The following is an 18,977-nucleotide window of genomic DNA, read 5'->3' on the forward strand; positions in this document are numbered from 1 at the left end:
TTTCTCATATTTGAAAAAAACCTAAATGCCCTCCGCACCATCATATTATCAAAAAATTGATGGAGGGAAAGAGTCTCTCAACTATGCAAAGCTTAGTAATCTGGAAGCCTACCTTTTGCTCTCAGTCAGTAACTCACACTGCAATATATGTTAGTTTTAAATACAATACAACTAAGAATGAGTCATCTTTTAAAATTAAAAAAATTATAAATTAATGTAATAAATATAAGTAGAAACAACCTTGCAGGGCGTGTAGTGTGGCGGGTATAAATGTTAGGATCCAAAGGTCTGATTTCTGTAGGCCATGGGACAAAAGTTGGAGTAGAAACTTTGCTCCTGTTGATCAATTTCTCCATGATTAACAAGTTAGAAAAGAGAACATAAAAAATTATTTGTGAAAAAGCAGTTAATACCCTCATCATAAAAAAAAATCTCAACTATGGTATTACATGTCAATCCTATTCCACTAGTACCAATAGGCAGGAGCAGAGGGGAATAAACACTACATCTAGGAATTAATAAGACCTGGAAGATTCAACAAGTTCATGGTGTAGTAGTAGTAGTACCGCAACGGTAAATGAACAATTTCTAGGGGAACAAGCTACTCTTCCCATTACGTAGGGAACTTGGACTCCGCCCTATGACTCGGAGGAAGTGATAAAAGGGGATTCAGTCCACTTTATAGAGGGCCGCCTACAGTCGCGTGGGTGATGTTAGGCTTGAATAAATAAGGTAGCCCACTTAATTTCGTTAAGGCTTAAATTGGAGTTGTTCATGCCCTAGGGTAGGCCGGTATGCGACAATCACTTTCTCAAGGAATAGTCTAAGGCTAGTTAGAAAGCCATCTATCGGAAGCAAGGGGAGGGTTTGAGAAATGGAGTTAATTAATAGGTTATGACGGATACCCAACGGGTAAAGGTTCCAAAAAAATGAGAACCAACGGTTCCGAGACGGTTTCGGTTCCGAAAATGGGTACATTATTTAGCTGCTCACCCCTAGTGAGCATTCTTGATAGATAAGATGTTGTCGCATTGTACTCTTGTATATATTCATATTGGTAATCTTTATGTTTTCCTAACCTCCCAACTAGCTAACGTTTTTACAAAAAGATTATCTATTCCTCGGTTTCAAACACTATGCAACAAGTTTCATGTTGCTCCATTGTTTCACTTGCAAGAGATAATAGAATGTATTATGATCAATAATCGATGGAGTTTGTTTAGAACTCCTTTAGTTAGTCATAAACAGTCATAAAGTTTATAATGGATTTCTTATAATAGAGTTGGAAATAATGAAATATATAAGAATTAATTACTCTTAAATAGTTTTTTTTATAAACATATCATAATGTACTCAGTTATAAACTTAAAACTGAGAGTAATGAAAAGTCAATGCAATTTTATTAGCTTCATAGCATCATCTGGTAACTTATTAAATAATAAGATCCCAAAATAGTTTGCAAGCAATGATTATTAACTTGTGTATCTAAAAGCCTATTAAGATACTATTAAACCCTTTAAATTACAAATGAGCATTAAAAATTAATCGGTTGATCATGACAACAACACATAGACGAAGGGAGTGGCATGCAAGCACCCGTAACAAAACCTCGATTTTGGCAAACTTTCTGGCAACCTTTCTTAATCGATGCACAAGGTCCAATGCATGTTGGATTAAGAGCTGAATACAATACATATACAATCAATCAATATGTTTTATTATTATATATAATTACACAAGAAATGAGAAATGAATGAAAGTTGTCATACCTAAACTTGGAACAAATGCCATGCAAAGAACTAGCAACACCAAAATACTCATAGCCAGATTTTTTTTTTGATGCCAAAGCCATGAGTGTGATGTTTGATATAATAGATTGATTTGGTTTTGTTTAGAGAATTTTTTGTTTCAGACTCCTTAAATAGATATTTAAAGGCACCATATAAAGATCAATTTAGATCATTGATTATTCTTTGATTAATTACACTTTTAATGTGTTTCCTTATGCAATTAATCTACCCTAATAAAAGAAAATAACATTGCCACATGTCATCACCTTATTCACTATGCCACATGGCATTTAATCTATTTTTCCAATTACCTTTAATTCCACTTGGCAAATTCTAATTTTTTTGCTTTTAAATTAAAAATCCGTATTATAATTACAATATATGAATTTCTCTGAATTTAAAGAAATTCAATAACTACTTAAAAGCTCACGTAATTTTTGCAAGGGAGGCATTAATTTCAAATAAACCTTCTTAAATAACATCAACATAATTCTATCAATTCCTTTTAAAATAACGTTAATTGGGAGAAACTTTTCAAACTTTCCTTCACTCATGTAATTTTTGCAGGGAATGTATCAAAATTTGACATCCTTTCCAAAAATCATTTTTATAAATTACTTTTTACGTATAACTCAATTGTATTCATCTGTTAACATTGTCTCTTGCAGTGCTGACTTTACAGCATCGTCTTCTAAAGTTTTGCATCATCACAGTGGAAAATCTTCTTTTCAATCACAGACTTCAATCCATTCGGTAAGTTTATAAAAAAACTACTTTTAAATTGTTTGTCTATCTTTTGTTTCTTCTTGTGTTTTTTAATGTGTGTGTTGTTTTTTTAACATCTTCTCAATGTGTATGCGTGTGTGTGCGTTAACTGTTTTCCATCCTAACTCCTTGCTGTCAACCTTGGGATTCAAAATTGAAACCATTTACAGCAACATAATTAAAAAAAATTAATTGTTAACTGTTTATGTTCATGTGTGTTTGTGTTTAACTGTTTATGTTCCTAATTCAATCCAATATAAAACGCATGATTCTGACTTTTGAGTTTTCATTCCATGTATCAAAATGTGGTAGATGAAAACAGGGGCATTAAAACGTATGATTAAATGTCTGTAACTCTCTATGTATAAGTTTTGGAGCAACATTGAAGCTGTAAATAAATAAGATGAACAATGATTTTTTATGTAGACTTTTGTTAAACAGGAGACTTAGAATGAAATAAATTGTCTTATAAAAGCCCCTGTTTTCCATCCTAACTCCTTGCTTTCAACCTTGGGAGTTAAAATTGAAACCATTTACAGCAACATAATTAAAAAAAAAAAATTGTTATTCATGTTTTTGTTCAACTATGTTGTTTTAGGTGTTTTCCTACTTATTTGAAAGGTGTTTTCATGTGATGGAATGGAAACACGAAAAGGAATGGAATACTCTATTATCACTGTTAATGTTTTTTTTTGTATGACCAAGGGTCAAAAACGTCATTTTTAAACTAAATGTGAATTTGCATACATTCAATCTACTTACAATTCAAAAAAAAAACATATAAATATTCTTCATAACTCCAGTCGTTTAAGTACCCATAGCAGATAACAAACTGAATACCTCTTAGAATCATTATAACATCAGTGCTGTTACAGGTGTTATTAGAAAAAAAAACACTACAAAAAAGGCATGCTTTAAAATTATGTTTTTCTAACATCATTTTCACCTCCTCCTTTTTTTGGTTGTTAATCTTTTACTATATTCATTAGGAAATTTACAAGTTACAGTTTTTGTTTTTTTAGGCATTGCTGCAGAACCTACTTTGGTTTTCTGTTTTTCTATTATCATTTTCTTTTTAACATGATTTGGGCATTGCTGTAGAACTGACTTTGTTTTACTATTATTACTATTATTGTTGATTTTTTTATGTTTTAATGTTGATTGATTAAAGTGAAAAATACTAATACTTTTTTCTGTCCCCAACTATTTATGATTTTTCTATGAGCAAGGGGTAAAAACATCATTTTTACAAATCTATTGGCTATTTAACACGTCTAGTCCATATTGAACAATGATTTTTTATGTAGACTTTTGTTAAACAGGAGACTTAGAATGAAATAAATTCTCTTATAAAAGCCCCTGTTTTCCATCCTAACTCCTTGCTTTCAACCTTGGGAGTCAAAATTGAAACCATTTACAGCAACATAATTAAAAAAAAAAAATTGTTATTCATGTTTTCGTTCAACTATGCTGTTTTAGGTGTTTTCCTACTTATTTGAAAGTTGTTATATTTGTTTCATGTGATGGAATGGAAACAGGAAAAGGAATGGAATACTTTATTATCACTGTTAATGTTTTTTTTTGTATGACCAAGGGTCAAAAAGGTCATTTTTAAACTAAATGTGAATTTGCATACATTCAATCTACTTACAATTCAAAAAAAACATATAAATATTCTTCATAACTCCAGTCGTTTCATTACCCGTAGCAGATAACAAACTGAATACCTCTTAGAATCATGATAACATCATTGCTGTTACAGGTGTTATTAGAAAAAAAAAACTACAAAAAAGGTATGCTTTAAAATTATGTGTTTCTAACATCATTTTCACCTCCTCCTTTTTTTGTTGTTAATCTTCTACTATATTCATTAGGAAATTTACAATTTACAGTTTTTGTTTTCCTAGGCATTGCTGCAGAACCTACTTTGGTTTTCTGTTTTTCTATTATCATTTTGTTTTTAACATGATTTGGGCATTGCTGCAGAACTGACTTTGTTTTACTATTATCACTATTATTGTTGATTTTTTTATGTTTTAATGTTAATTGATTAAAGTGAAAAATACTAATACTTTTTTCTGTCCCCAACTATTTATAATTTTTCTATGAGCAAGGGGCAAAAATGTCATTTTTATAACGGATAATGTTGACATTATTTCTGCTTTGGAGAAAATTGAGAAAAAGAGTAGGATTGAACAGGTAAAAATACACCAATTTAATTAATTTAAAACATACATATTTTGAAAATACTATTTTCTGGATTCCTTAACCCGACATACTGTTTTATTTTATCATTAATTTTATAGGACATGGATACTGAATCTGTTAATATAATTGGTTCAGAATTTGCATCTCAGGAAACAGTGGGTTGTAAGGTAAACTACATTACAACATCATTTACTCATATATCTTATCCTTTATGTTACTAAACAACATTATTTGTTTTTTTATTTAAGGATGCTACTTCCCACACTGCTGATAATACTCCTGTGTCGAATATTCCATCTGGCATATCATCAAGAACAGTCAACAACCTAAATTCACCGCCTACAAGTGCCAAACGTAAACTTGTAGATGTTTACGATCTTGATGATGACGTTTATGAATCAGCAACGAAACCTAATGCACCCCGTATTGGAGATGGCAAAGTTGTTGGAACAACAAAATTGTTGATTCCTAAAGTTGAAAAATGATCCTGTTTATGAAGACAATAACTTCGATCTTTCTTTGCTACTTTATGCTATTTTCTTAGACATTTTTTTTAATATTCGGCACGTTTACTTGCATTTTATTTGGGATTTTAATTTTTAGTGTTTGGTACACTATGAATATTCATTCATGTTAGGTTTTACTTTTTCTTTTATTATAAGCAACTTGGATTTGACTCTTTATGCGATCATTATATTGCACTTTATATTTGGACATTACATTCATATTTTCTTCATAATCGTCTTTTATATTTCGGTTATTAAAGACATTTTTATTAGTATTCTCTTTCACATCCTACAACAAAATTTAACCGGTCATCCAAATACAAAGAATTTTTTACTCTTATTATTGGATATATATTTAAATCTTCACAACTTTCTTTTACAGTCCATGATTCTTATACGTAATTTCACTTGATGTATAACTCATTTTATGCTACATTTTAAATCTCATAATTTGCATAGTCAATTTTTGTTATTTATATCAAATACTACCCTAAAGCTCGTGTTTTACACGGTTAGACAACTTAAAATTTCAAAAGTAGAAATTTTGTATAATGTTATAAATAACAAAAATCTATACACCATTATAGCCACTATAAGTGATAAAATAATAATTTTATAAATAACAATAATATAGTCGTATATTACAATTTTCCAAAACTTTTAATTGTGACATGATGCAGGAGATGTTTATTTTAAAAAAGGAAGATATTTGTTTTCATGGATTTTAATTTTTCTATCTTTATATAGTAGCTTAATTTATGGAATCCTTATTTACGTTTTTTTTTTCAATTTGATTTTATAATGTAAGAAGTTAGTGCCTAATATGCAGGAATTACTATTAGAATGACAGAGCAATTATAATCATGAAAAAATTTGGTCAGCAGTTTCAATATCACGCTAACTTGGGAAACATTTCAAAGATTGATTCATGACAGCTAAAATTTTGGATTACTCTATAATTTCAAACCAAACTTTGATATCCTTTCCAAAAATAATTTTTATAAATTACTTATTATGTCTAACTCATTCTAATTCTTCTGATTTCACTGTCTCTTGAAATATTGAGTTTATTACAACATCGTGTTCCAAATTTTTGCATCATCACAGTGCAAAATCGTGTTTTCAATCACAATCACAGAGTTCAATCATTTCTGTAAGTTTATAAAAAACTACTTTCAAATTTTTTTTGTTTATCTTTTGTTTCTTTTTGTGTTTTTTTTAATGTGTGTTGTTTTTTTTAACATCAGTTTATGTTTATCAATGTGTATGTGTGTGTACCTGCTTAACAGTTTTTATGTTCCTGTGTGTCCAACTTGATGATGAATTGCAGAACATTACAACTGACCATTCTTTGATAATGAACTACTATACCCTGTTTTCCATCCTAAGTCCTTGCTTTCAACATTGGGATTCAAACTTGAAACCATTTACAACAATCTAATTACAAAAAATAATTAATTGTTATGCATGTTTCTTTTCAACTTTGTTGTTTTATGTGTTTTCCTACTTATTTGAAAGTGGTTATATTTGGTTTGTGTGATGGAATGGAAACAGGAAAAATAATGAAATGATCTATTATCACTATTATTGTGACTTTTTATTGTTTTGATGTTCATTAATGAAATTGAAAAATACTAATACTTTTTGTTGTGCCCAACTATTTATGATTGATGTATGACCAAGGGTCAAAAACGTCATTTTTACAATAAAATGTTCACTATTTTGCACATTTTGTCCATATTCACCTAAATGTGTTTTTGCATAGATTCAATCTACTTCCAGTTAAAAAAAATACATATAAATATACTTGATAACTTCAGTGGTTTCATTAAGCATAACATGTTAGAAGACAAAAGAATCTTGCTTAACTTTTTTAATGAATCGTATATCCATTTTACTCATAAGTTTCTAACATCATTTTCACCTCCTCCTTTTTTTAGTTCTTAATCTTTTACTACATTCGTTAGCAAATTTACAATTTACAGTTTTTGTTTTTTTAGGCATTGCTGCAGAACCTACTTTGGTTTTCTGTTTTTCTATTATCATATTGTTTTTAACATGATTTGTAGTAATCATTATGCTTTCGAAAATTATGATGATTTATATTGACTCCATATTTGCAATAGAATAAAATCCATTAAAAATATTAATTATAATTGTTAGAACTTAGAAAAATGAAACACAATAAGTTTTGCATAAGGGTATTTTTGTCATTTTCAACGAATCTTTCCGTATCTTTGTCTTATTAATCTCTTAATCTCTTGTGCTGACTCTTATATTAAACCAGGTCAAAAATCGACATTCTAGCAAGAAATTTAACGGCCTCATCTAAAAAACGGGTTTTCCTTCTCTTTTCTTATTTTTATTATTTATGAAATGCTTCCTTTATTTGTTATATCAAAATGAATATAAATTTTTTTGATGCAAGTATTAATATATATGCTTATGTATATTTTCCTAAATCTTTTAAAATTATTTTTTTTGATAAAAATCTTATTTTAATTGTTATGTTAATATACACTTCTTTGTTGGAACTCTTGATTTTTATTAATGTAAAGTATACAATTCTTAAATATTACCAATTTTTAACTACTATATGTTAATTGTATTAATGTTTCTGTTTATTATAATTTTCAATTTTAAATTTTAATGAAATTATTGTCAATATACTTTTTATTACATAATTCTTTTTATTCTTAAGCTACAAACACGATATGGATTCAAACGAACATAAACAAAGGCGCAGATATAGAAAATTATATTTGGATCAACGAAGATCCAATGTTATGTCCAACTTGTCATTTGGTAATTCTTTATCTACATCTCAATTTACTTTCATATTCAGTAATGTTTTATATCTAACGTCTGTTGAACAAATATTGTTTTATATCTTCTGACGTTTTATCTGATATAATCGTTGCATTTTCTAATTAGTCATTCTTATTATTATATATTCAATGTAGGTTACTCTCGACAACATTTATCATCTACTAACAATTCTACACATATTCGCGATGACAATGAAAATTTGAATCCAAATATATCATCCGCATTTCAACATACAAGTTTCGTTGCTGCTTCAACTTTTAATATTAGAAATGTATTGTCTGATGCTGCTAGAGAGAACAGAAAACTTAGAAAATTATATTTGGATAAGAAAAGATCCAATCATATGTCCACATCATCTAATGGTATATCGTTTTTTATCGGATAGACTAATTTTTTTTATATTATATTTTTAATCACACACAATCCTCTGAATCTTAAATATTATTATGTATTACCTACACTTTTTGCTACATTGCAATTAATTAAGCATTATTATTTTATAAATCGCTTATATATATATATATATATATATATATATATATATATATATATATATATATATATATCATTTAAATTTTTTTTTGTTTTTTATTTTTCTTATTATATGTAACTTACACTTATTTGTATCTGATTTATAACTTACATATTTTATATTATTTTACAGGGCTTTCTAATATAACTACCAACATTCAAACACCTTCATCAACCAAGTTTGTCAATATTGTTGGTAACAATGAAAATGTCAGCCCAACTTTGTCATGTGGATATCAGCAAACACGGGTTCAGTCTATTTCGAATATTTATATCGACAGTCCATTCTCGAACAAGGCTAAAGATAAACGAAAAGAAAGGAAAATTTATTTGGATACAAGAAGATCCAATCTCATGTCCACCGTATCAATCGGTATATGATATATATCATCTTACTAATTTAATTGTATCCATATGAACTTATTCTAAATATTGTAATAAGATACTATGTTATTTTATATGTTTCTTAATTGTTCCCTAATTAATACATATTTATATGAACTTATCTTTTATTGATAGGTAATGTTGGTCGTGATCAACAACATTTTAAATCTGCTTTTGAGTTTTTTACAAGAATTCCGTTGTCCAACATTTCGAATGGTATGACTACATTTATATTCAACTTATTGTTTGTTACTATATATGGTATACATAAAACAATATAAAATAATATGTATTCATTTTTTTATTGTTTTTTATTTTTTATATATTTACTTTATAAGTTTAATACTAATTGTCATACTTTTATTGTTAGTAAATGCACAATATTCTACCTTGTCCGGTGACATGAGAGCTACGAATTCATCTTCAGTCACTCAAGCTTCTTCCAGCAATTTATCATGCAGAAAACTTAATAGAAAAAGAAAGATTCCAAATATATCTCAGATACCCATTTTGGACCTAACATCAGATGAAGATTTACGTGATCAACAAATCCGTCAACAGTTAATATCAGGTATTGCAAAAGGAAAATATTAATTTTTATTTATAATCCCCTTTTATATTAAAATTATTACTTGTTGCAACATTAAATTATTTCAAAGTTTTACAAATGTTTTTATTAAACAGATTACTTGGACCATGGTGACCAGACATTTGTGTGTACCATGGGTCATGCACAATTATGGACATATGAAGCTCTTAAAGGCAATACTTCCGGAAATAAAACTTCTTATTCCATGTGTTGTGGTAACGGAAAAGTCGAGCTTCCTGAATTAAGACAAGCTCCAACAAATTATCAAAATCTCTTTCGTAATGTTGCTCCAAAAGGAAAAAATTTCATGAAGAATATTCGTCGATTTAATTCGATGTTTTCCTTTACTTCAATGGGTGGAAAAGTTGATTCTTCCATTAATAGGGGCAATGCTCCATATGTTTTCAGACTTAGCGGTCAAAATTACCATTGTATGGGAAGTCTTCTACCTATAGACGGATCCAAACCAAAGTTTTCACAACTATACATATATGATACTGAAAATGAAGTAACAAATAGACAACACGCTTTCAGGTATAACTTTATTAATTTTTTTATAAACCATTACTTTTATAATTTTGATATAATTTTTTACTTGCTAAATTTTACATATAACCGTTGTTGTTAACAGTACACAAAACGAAGGTTGCACATCAACTTCTCATCCTCTTGATATTGAAATCATTAGATTTTTGAAGGACATGTTGGATTCAACCAATGAGTTGGTTAAGTGTTATAGAATGGCCAGAGATTGTTTTGATGAAAATCCTCATATAGATCTAAAGTTACGTCTCATAGGAAGAAGGCAACAAGATGGAAGGACATATAACTTACCTACTGCTTCTGAGGTTGCTGCTTTAATTGTTGGTGACATTGGCGATGCAATTGATAATAGAGATATCATCGTAACAACTAAATCAGGAAGTCTACAACATATAAACGAATTACATCCGACTTACCTTGGTCTTCAGTACCCACTACTCTTTCCATATGGAGATGATGGATATAGAGTTGATATACCTCACAGGGATGTTGATCCTTCAACTAATACCAAACGTCGTTTCTGTACAATGAGAGAATTCTTTGCTTATAGAATTCAAGATAGAGTTAATGTTTTTTCATTAATTCTTAATTCAAGAAGGCTTTTTCAACAATTTCTGGTTGATGCTTATACGATGATTGAAACTGAGAGACTATATTACATACGCAACCAGCAAAAAGTTCTTAGATGCGAATCTTATGAAACTTTAAAAAGTGTACAAAGTCATGGTAGTACTGATATTTCCAATGTTGGAAAACGTGTTATCTTGCCTTCTTCTTTTACGGGTGGTGCACGCTACATGATGCAAAACTATTTAGATGCCATGTCGCTTTGTAAGTGGTTTGGATACCCAGATTTTTTCATAACCGTAACATGCAATCCAAAATGGCCTGAAATTAAAAGGTTTTTAGCTGACACCACACTTAATCCCGAAGATAGGCCTGATATCCTTTCTAGATTATTCAAAATCAAGTTGGATTTTTTGATTAAAGACTTAAAGAAGAAGAGGTTATTGGGTTTGGTCAAAGCAGGTACTATATATTAAAATAATAGTGTTATTAAAATGTTTTTTTTATGTTTTTTATTATCTTATAATATTATACTTATTTAAATATACAGTTGTTTATACGGTGGAGTTTCAAAAGCGCGGTCTGCCTCACGCACATATATGTTTATTCATGCACCCTGATTACAAACTCCCTACTGTTGAACATATTGATCGAGTTATTTCGGCAGAAATTCCAAACAAAGATGACGATCCAGAATTGTACTCACTTGTCAGTGAGTTCATGATGCATGGTCCATGTGGTTCTGATAATCCAAAATGCCCATGCATGACTGAAAACAAGTGTTCGAAAAACTTCCCGAAGCCATTCTTGGAGAATACTTCCGTTGATTCAAATGGTTATCCTATGTATAGAAGACGTAATGATGGATCTTTTATAGAAAAGTCGGGTGTTAAGTTAGACAACAGAAGTGTTGTTCCATATCACAAAACCCTTTTGAAACGATATCAAGCTCATATTAATGTTGAGTGGTGCAATCAAACGGCTTCCATCAAATATTTGTTTAAATATATTAACAAGGGTCCTGATCGGGCTACTGTTGAAGTTGCACAAAACAACAACGGAGGTGATAATGATGATGCTCCGGTTGATGAAATAAAGAACTACTATGATTGTAGGTATTTGTCTGCATGTGAAGCTTCGTGGCGTATATATGGATTTGATGTTCATTACAGATATCCTTCAGTTGTAAGGCTTCCGTTCCATCTTCCTGGAAAACAAAATGTTGTATATGGAGCAGATGATGATATTGAAGATGTCCTCAACAAACAATCTGTTTCTTCTTCGATGTTCTTATCTTGGATGAGCTGTAATGAACATAATCAGGATGCACGAAAACTTTCTTATGTTGAGTTTCCTACAAAATTTGTATGGAAACAAGAAGATCGTTGTTGGGAGCCAAGAAAGAAAGGGTTTTCTATTGGGAGGATTCACACGGTTTCACCTAATCTCGGTGAAGCATATTTTTTGAGAATTCTTTTAAATAAAGTCAAAGGTCTAAAATCATTTCAAGATATTCGTATAGTTAATGGACAAGTATGTCCTACTTTTAGGGATGCATGTTATGCTCTTGGACTTTTAGAAGATGATAGAGAATATATTGATGCCATTGAGGAAGCAAGTCATTCAGGATCTGGTTATTATTTACGGTTTCTATTTGCAACTATGTTAAAGTCTAATAGTTTGTCAAAACTGTGTTATGTTTGGGAAAATACTTGTCAATACTTATCCGATGGAATTCTCTACAATCAACGAATAAGATTAAAGTCTCCAGGTATTATTATTTTTGTCAGTCCTTACATTTTGTACATTACTTATATATTTTTTAAATGCTAAATATACTATTATTTGAAATTTATATGTTTCTTATAAATATTTATAAGTTTTTTCTATACACATTATTTTTATTTCGTGATAATTGTCTGTATTTATCTTTTAATAATTAACTCTGCAATTGTATAGGTTTATCCCTTAATGACGACCAACTTAAAAACTTGATGCTATATGAGATTGAAAAAATTCTACTCCAAAACAGTTCAAGCCTTAAAGATTTTGTTGGGATGCCTTACCCTGATCATGATTCGATATCTTCTTCAAACAACCGTTTGATTACTGAGGAGTTAGATTTTGATATGAACAGTCTACAACAACAATCTCATCAACTACTTGATTCATTAACAATTGAACAACGATCAGTTTTTGATGAAATCATGACAGCTGTTAAACAGAAAAAAGGAGGTGTGTTTTTTGTTTATGGCTATGGAGGTACCGGTAAAACTTTTCTTTGGAAGACTTTATCTGCATCTATAAGATCTAAAGGTGATATCGTTTTAAATGTTGCTTCAAGTGGTATTGCTTCATTGTTACTAACCGGAGGTAGAACAACACACTCACGCTTTATAATTCCTCTAAATCTAACTGAGGATTCTTTTTGTTCTTTTGCACCGGATAGTGATGTAACCGAATTGTTAAAAAAAACATCCTTGATTATATGGGATGAGGCACCTATGATTCATAAGCATGCATTTGAAGCCTTGGATCGTTCTTTGAAAGATATATTAAGTTGTGATTTTCGTGGAAACTCAAAATTGCCATTTGGAGGAAAAACAATTGTCTTTGGAGGCGATTTTAGACAAATTCTACCAGTTGTTCCTAATGGAAGCAGACAAGACATTGTGAACGCTTCTTTAAGTTCCTCTTATATTTGGTCAAGTTGCAAAGTCTTAACATTAACAAAAAACATGAGGTTAAATGTTCTCACGTCTGATATTCAAGAAACTGCGACTTTTGCAAAATGGATTTTGGATATAGGAGAAGGAAAAGTTGGTGGTTTGAATGATGGTGAGGCAATTATTGATGTTCCCACAGATCTTCTCATTGTTGATTCAGTTGATCATATTGGTTCTTTAATTGGAGTTGTCTATCCTTCTATTGTTGAAAATGCCAACAATCCGATTTATTTTCAAGAAAGAGCAATCCTCGCACCGAAGAATGAAGTCGTTGAAGAGATTAACGAGCGTTTGTTAAAATTATTTCCAGGAGATCCACAAGAGTATTTAAGTTCAGATACTATTTCTCATGCTGATTTTGTTCATGATGAAGTTGATGAAACTTTATACTCTCCTGATGTTCTAAATGGTCTTAGACCTTCAGGTATGCCAATTCACAAGTTGGTTTTAAAAGTCGGTGTTCCGGTTATGTTACTAAGGAATATTGATCAGAAATGCGGTTTGTGCAATGGCACGAGGTTACGGGTTATTGCATTGGGTAAACGTGTTATAGAAGCTGAAATAATATCTGGAAGTAATATCGGAAACCGTACGTTTATTCCAAGAATGTCTTTGACGCCTTCGGATAAAAGGATTCCTTTCATATTTCAAAGACGACAATTTCCACTGGCTGTATGTTTTCCAATGATAATAAATAAAAGTCAAGGACAGTCACTATCGAGGGTGGGGTTGTTTTTGAGACAACCAGTATTCACTCATGGACAGTTGTATGTTGCATTGTCGAGAGTTAAAAGTAAAGCTGGATTAAAGATATTAATTTTAGATAAAGATGGTAAACTTACCAACACCACATCTAATGTTGTATTTAAGGAAGTCTTTGGAAATTTGTAGTTCATAAAAATAGGTGTCAATATTTTAATAGTTGTTTTTATTATTATACATTAACTTTACTTACTTATTCATCATTTGTTTTTTTACATGTAGCAAATTTTAATTAATTTGTGTTTAATGTTTACATCATTATTGTCGTCATCAATTTAGAAATATGTATCATTTTATTAGGGTCGATATATTGAAATAGTAACTTTATTCATTATAGGTTTTTGTATTTATGTAAAATTATTACAAAAAAACATGTAATTCTTGACATTTTATATTAATTTTTTAATAAAAACCTATCTCACACCTAGTTAGCATATATAATATAATACTGGTTTTTAACCATTTAAAGGACGCCGGATCACCTGGAAAATGAATGGTTGTTTGTTGAAAAATGGTATTTTTTGGTTATTATAACATTTAGTAATTTTTCTTATTCTTTCATCAACGCACTTTTAATGAATTAAATTAATGCTTTTTAATACACTTTTAGTGAGCGTTTTTTACTATTTATTCTATATTAAAAATTATAAGTAAAACATTTTTTCTTTGATCATATCTATTTTAAACCTTTAACCATTTAATTTTTTTCTATACATACTAAATTTGTTAATTTTAATATGTTATTAAATATTAATATTTACATATTACTTATAAATTTTTTTGAACTATAATATTAAATTTTTATTTGTTTTATATATGACATTAAATTCAAAACCTAAATCAAAATATCAAATAAACCAAAAAATAATTAAAGGCTTTTTAACATGGTTTAAATATTTAAATATAAATATGTAACTATAATTATTTGAATCACAACTTTACAACAATTGTTAATATTTTAAATAATCATTATGATTAAAGTCAAAAAAATATCAAATAAGTAATTTTCAAATTAATTGCTTATAAGAATAAATAAAAGTAATATAAAATTAATATTTATATTTAATTTTATTAATGTACAAGCCATAAATAGTTGTAATTCAATATTTTAATCATCAATTTAGTGTAACAATTATTATTTCATACTTTGCCAATAATGTAACAAATTGAATTTTCTACATCTAATTATCTAGGGATTATCAAAGTTATTTCTAAAAATTTACGAAATTCTATTTAACTCATAAAATAAAAACATTTTACATCCAATGGTTAACCATAATTTTACAATAAAAACATTAACATAATTTAAAGCAACAAGAAACAAAATCTATTATAGGTTCTTGTGTAACGTCTGGTTCTCGGTACGTGTTTTAATTATGAGTTTTTGTATTTTTATATTGGGACTCGATGAGTTGAGGCCCTGTAACGCCTGTGTTTCTGGGCTTGCCATTTTTAGCAATATAATGGTCTAGGTTAACCTTTGTAACCTGTTTTAAAATAATAAGATTGTATTATTTGAGTATTATGTGTTTTGTGCTTAATTGCTTAATTATGTGGTTTGATTAATTAAGAATAAAAATAAGCGTCAAAATATAAGTGTAAAATAAACTTGATATCTTTAGATAATGTTGTAGTAGTTGAAACAAGGTTTCCGAAGATATAAAGAATGCCGAAATCCGAGTTATAACGAGGAAGTTATGACCTGTCGAAGTTTCGCGACAGAACCGACAACGCTGATTAATGTAAAAAGTGAAATTTACGTTAGAGCGATACTTAGCCTTAGTGATCTAAACGAGAATCGAAGATCTCGTTGTTAGTATCAAAGCGATAAAAAGCTAGGCGAGAACGGGCGTCAAACGAAGAAGTTATGAATTTATAACGAACTTTTCTGTCCCGGCCTATTAAAAATAAATAATAAAAATAAAGTCAAAATTAGCCGACGGAGTCTAAACGAAAGTTGTAGAGCGTAGTCTCACCTTTCCGTGGATATAAAGAACGTCGAAAACGGAGTTCGTATGAAGAAGATATGAATTTCCGAAGTTTATTAATTAATTTGTATTTATTTTTAAATCAAAATTCGGAAGCATTATCCGAAGGCGAGTCACAGGTCTGATCCGACTTACGCGCCGCGTAAGTGAGTACGCCCCGCGTACTCCGAAAGTGTCGACATCGCAGCAAGTGGCTTCGGATACGTAAGCGATGACGTTTCTCGGACCAGTACGCCCCGCGTACTGGTGTACGCCTCGCGTACGAGAGGCTTCCAGCCTCCTATAAATAGGATGCGAGGGGTCCAAGTTTAATTGCTAATTTCCTCTCGTTTTTGTGCCGAAGCTCTGCGTTTTTACCCCGAAAGCCATCCCGAAGCCCCGGTAATATTCCCGAGTCCCGAAGCGAGTCCCGAGATCCCGAAGATCCCGAGAAGTGCGGTTTCCGAGCCGAAGCTCTGCCCGCGAGAAGTTCGATTTTTGTGGAAATCTTCCAGATCTATTGTGGATTACTACTTCTGCAAGTCGTAGTGCTGTCCGATCATCTTCTGATCAAGTGAGTGTATACTACCTTTCATGAACTCAATAATAATACAAGTATGGTTCGAGGGTATTAAGTTTATTGTCGTTTATACGTGTGAATGCGTTGTTACTTTCTCATAACGTATAACTATGAAGTATTTTATACGAGATACGTGTTATGTGTATATTTTGTTGTTATGTGTGTGAATGTATATATCTGATTATTTCTATACGAAATACGTGTTATGTGTGTGTGCCTCATCTGTTATATGGAAAATGTATTGATCAAGCATGCTATACAGGTTTTGAAAATATGTATAAAAATGTATGTTTTTATCTACTAATATGTTGGGTAGAACATGGGTAGATAGTTGGTGTGTAATAAACAGATGAGAGGCCTCGTTGTTGTTTTGATCCAGTCATCTAGCGGAATTTAGATGACGACCACAGACTTTTCTAGACAGTCCAGTGGAACGCTAGCAGGCTCATAACCTGTAGGTGTTAATGAACTTGGGTGTTCATTCGTTGTATTCCATCCCCCTCATGGTTGCCTTATTTGACTTATATTGCTGAGGAAACCCCGCAGCATGTGTTGTCACCCCGATGAAAATATTCTTAGATTAGGTCCCTTGTGTTAGTTATTTTAGGGACGTAAAGTGAGAATAACGGGAATGGGTAACTGGGTTATGGTTGGTTGATAATAATTAATTTAATTATTTATTGTGGGTTGAAAACCCTATATGCTCACCAGACTCCCAAGCCTGACCCACTCAGTTTTATTTGTATTACAGGAAGTGGCGCAAGGGCGTAAGATGGATGAACCATCAAGTTGTTTTGTTTACAAGTCTATATATGTATATATTTGTTGAATGACTTGTAATGTTATCGTTTATGCTTATTGGTCTATATCGGAACATGACACCCCGAGTTTTGATTATATAATGAAAAATACATTTCTTTTATGAAATGCTTTGGTAAACATTGTTTTATCCTGTTTTGTTTTTGGGAACAAATTCCGCAATTCTTTCAAATCAAATGGATTACTCTGAAATCATTTTAAAAGCATAAATGAAAATCGGTCTTTTCTGGCTGAGATTTTGGGGATGTCACAGTTGGTATCAGAGCATTAGTTTAAGCGAACTAGGAATTTTTAGGATTTCTAGACTTAAGCTTAGAATGCTAAGTGGAATTTTGAGATGTGTGTCTGTTATGTTTTAGACACGAGCACTAGTTTATTTTAGGAAAGTTGCCTAAAATGCTTTATGTGCTAAATGTTATATATTGTCATATATGATATTATTTGTTCGGATCTATGGTCTATTGCCGACCGGATCTAGAAACTTTATATGTGTAGGATTCTAAGCGTACGTCTACGATATTAGAACTAGCATGTAAACGTTTCGGAGTGATAAGGATGATTTGAATATCTATCGTGAATAAGGATCTAATTTCACCTTATTCGGTGTGTAGATCAAAATGGTGACAACAAGAAGTGGAGTTGGAAATGCTGATGAAAACAGGAATCAACCACCAGTGATTGAACAAAGACCTGTTGTAGTAGCAGCACCTGAGCCAATAACCATGGTTGGTGTGCAATTGATGATTCAGACGATGTTGGATCGTCAGATGGATGAAACTAGACGGTTGCTTTAACAAAATCGTGAAGAACTGTCAATTCGTGTGGAAGAGCCTAAATTAAATGAAGGGCACTCGGAAGGTGGAAACTTTAGTGGGTCTGTTGGTCAAGCCAACCCACCGATAGTTAGACAAGACAACTGTGATGGAAGGAATGATGGAATGGGATGCAAGTACAAGGACTTTCTAACTTGCAAACCATCGACCTTTAATGGAAAGGAAGATCCGATTGGGGTTATGGATTGGATCTCCGAAATGGAGCTAGCCTTCATGACGTGTGGTTGCAGAGGTAAGTTGCAAACTATCTATGCTGTACGTCAATTCCGAGGTAGAGCCGTTCGTTGGTGGAACACTCTAGGGAAGACTTTGAGCCCTAACGAGCCACTGCAATTGTCATGGGCAGAGTTCTTGGTGCAGTTTAAGCGCAAGTTCTGCTCGGCTCAAAATCTGTTGGAATTGGAGAACAAGTTTCTGACACTAACGAAAGGCAGTATGTCAGTTGATGAATACACCAACAACTTCACCGATAAGATGGAGTTTGCCTTGCGTATCGTTCCAGACGAGCTGACTAAGGTGGATCGGTATGCGAAGGGACTTCCATGGGAGTACGAGGTGCCAGTACGTCAGGCACTTAC

At 31.1% G+C, this 18,977-nt stretch overlaps 1 protein-coding gene across 1 annotated transcript; it reads left to right on the plus strand.

The window, feature by feature from the left end:
- The first annotated feature begins 7,983 nt into the window (after positions 1–7,983).
- LOC145004981 (uncharacterized) lies at positions 7,984–14,329 on the plus strand. Its single transcript, XM_078964012.1, has 9 exons — positions 7,984–8,113; positions 8,233–8,460; positions 8,763–9,002; positions 9,149–9,229; positions 9,384–9,584; positions 9,698–10,136; positions 10,234–11,174; positions 11,263–12,483; positions 12,672–14,329. The coding sequence occupies exons 1-9, from the start codon at positions 7,984–7,986 to the stop codon at positions 14,327–14,329; spliced, it is 5,139 nt and encodes a 1,712-aa protein (XP_078820138.1).
- The last annotated feature ends 4,648 nt before the right edge of the window (positions 14,330–18,977 follow it).

Source organism: Lactuca saligna, chromosome 7 (assembly GCF_052625555.1).
Source record: "Lactuca saligna cultivar CGN05327 chromosome 7, ASM5262555v1, whole genome shotgun sequence".
In the NCBI taxonomy this organism is placed as follows: Eukaryota; Viridiplantae; Streptophyta; class Magnoliopsida; order Asterales; family Asteraceae; genus Lactuca; species Lactuca saligna.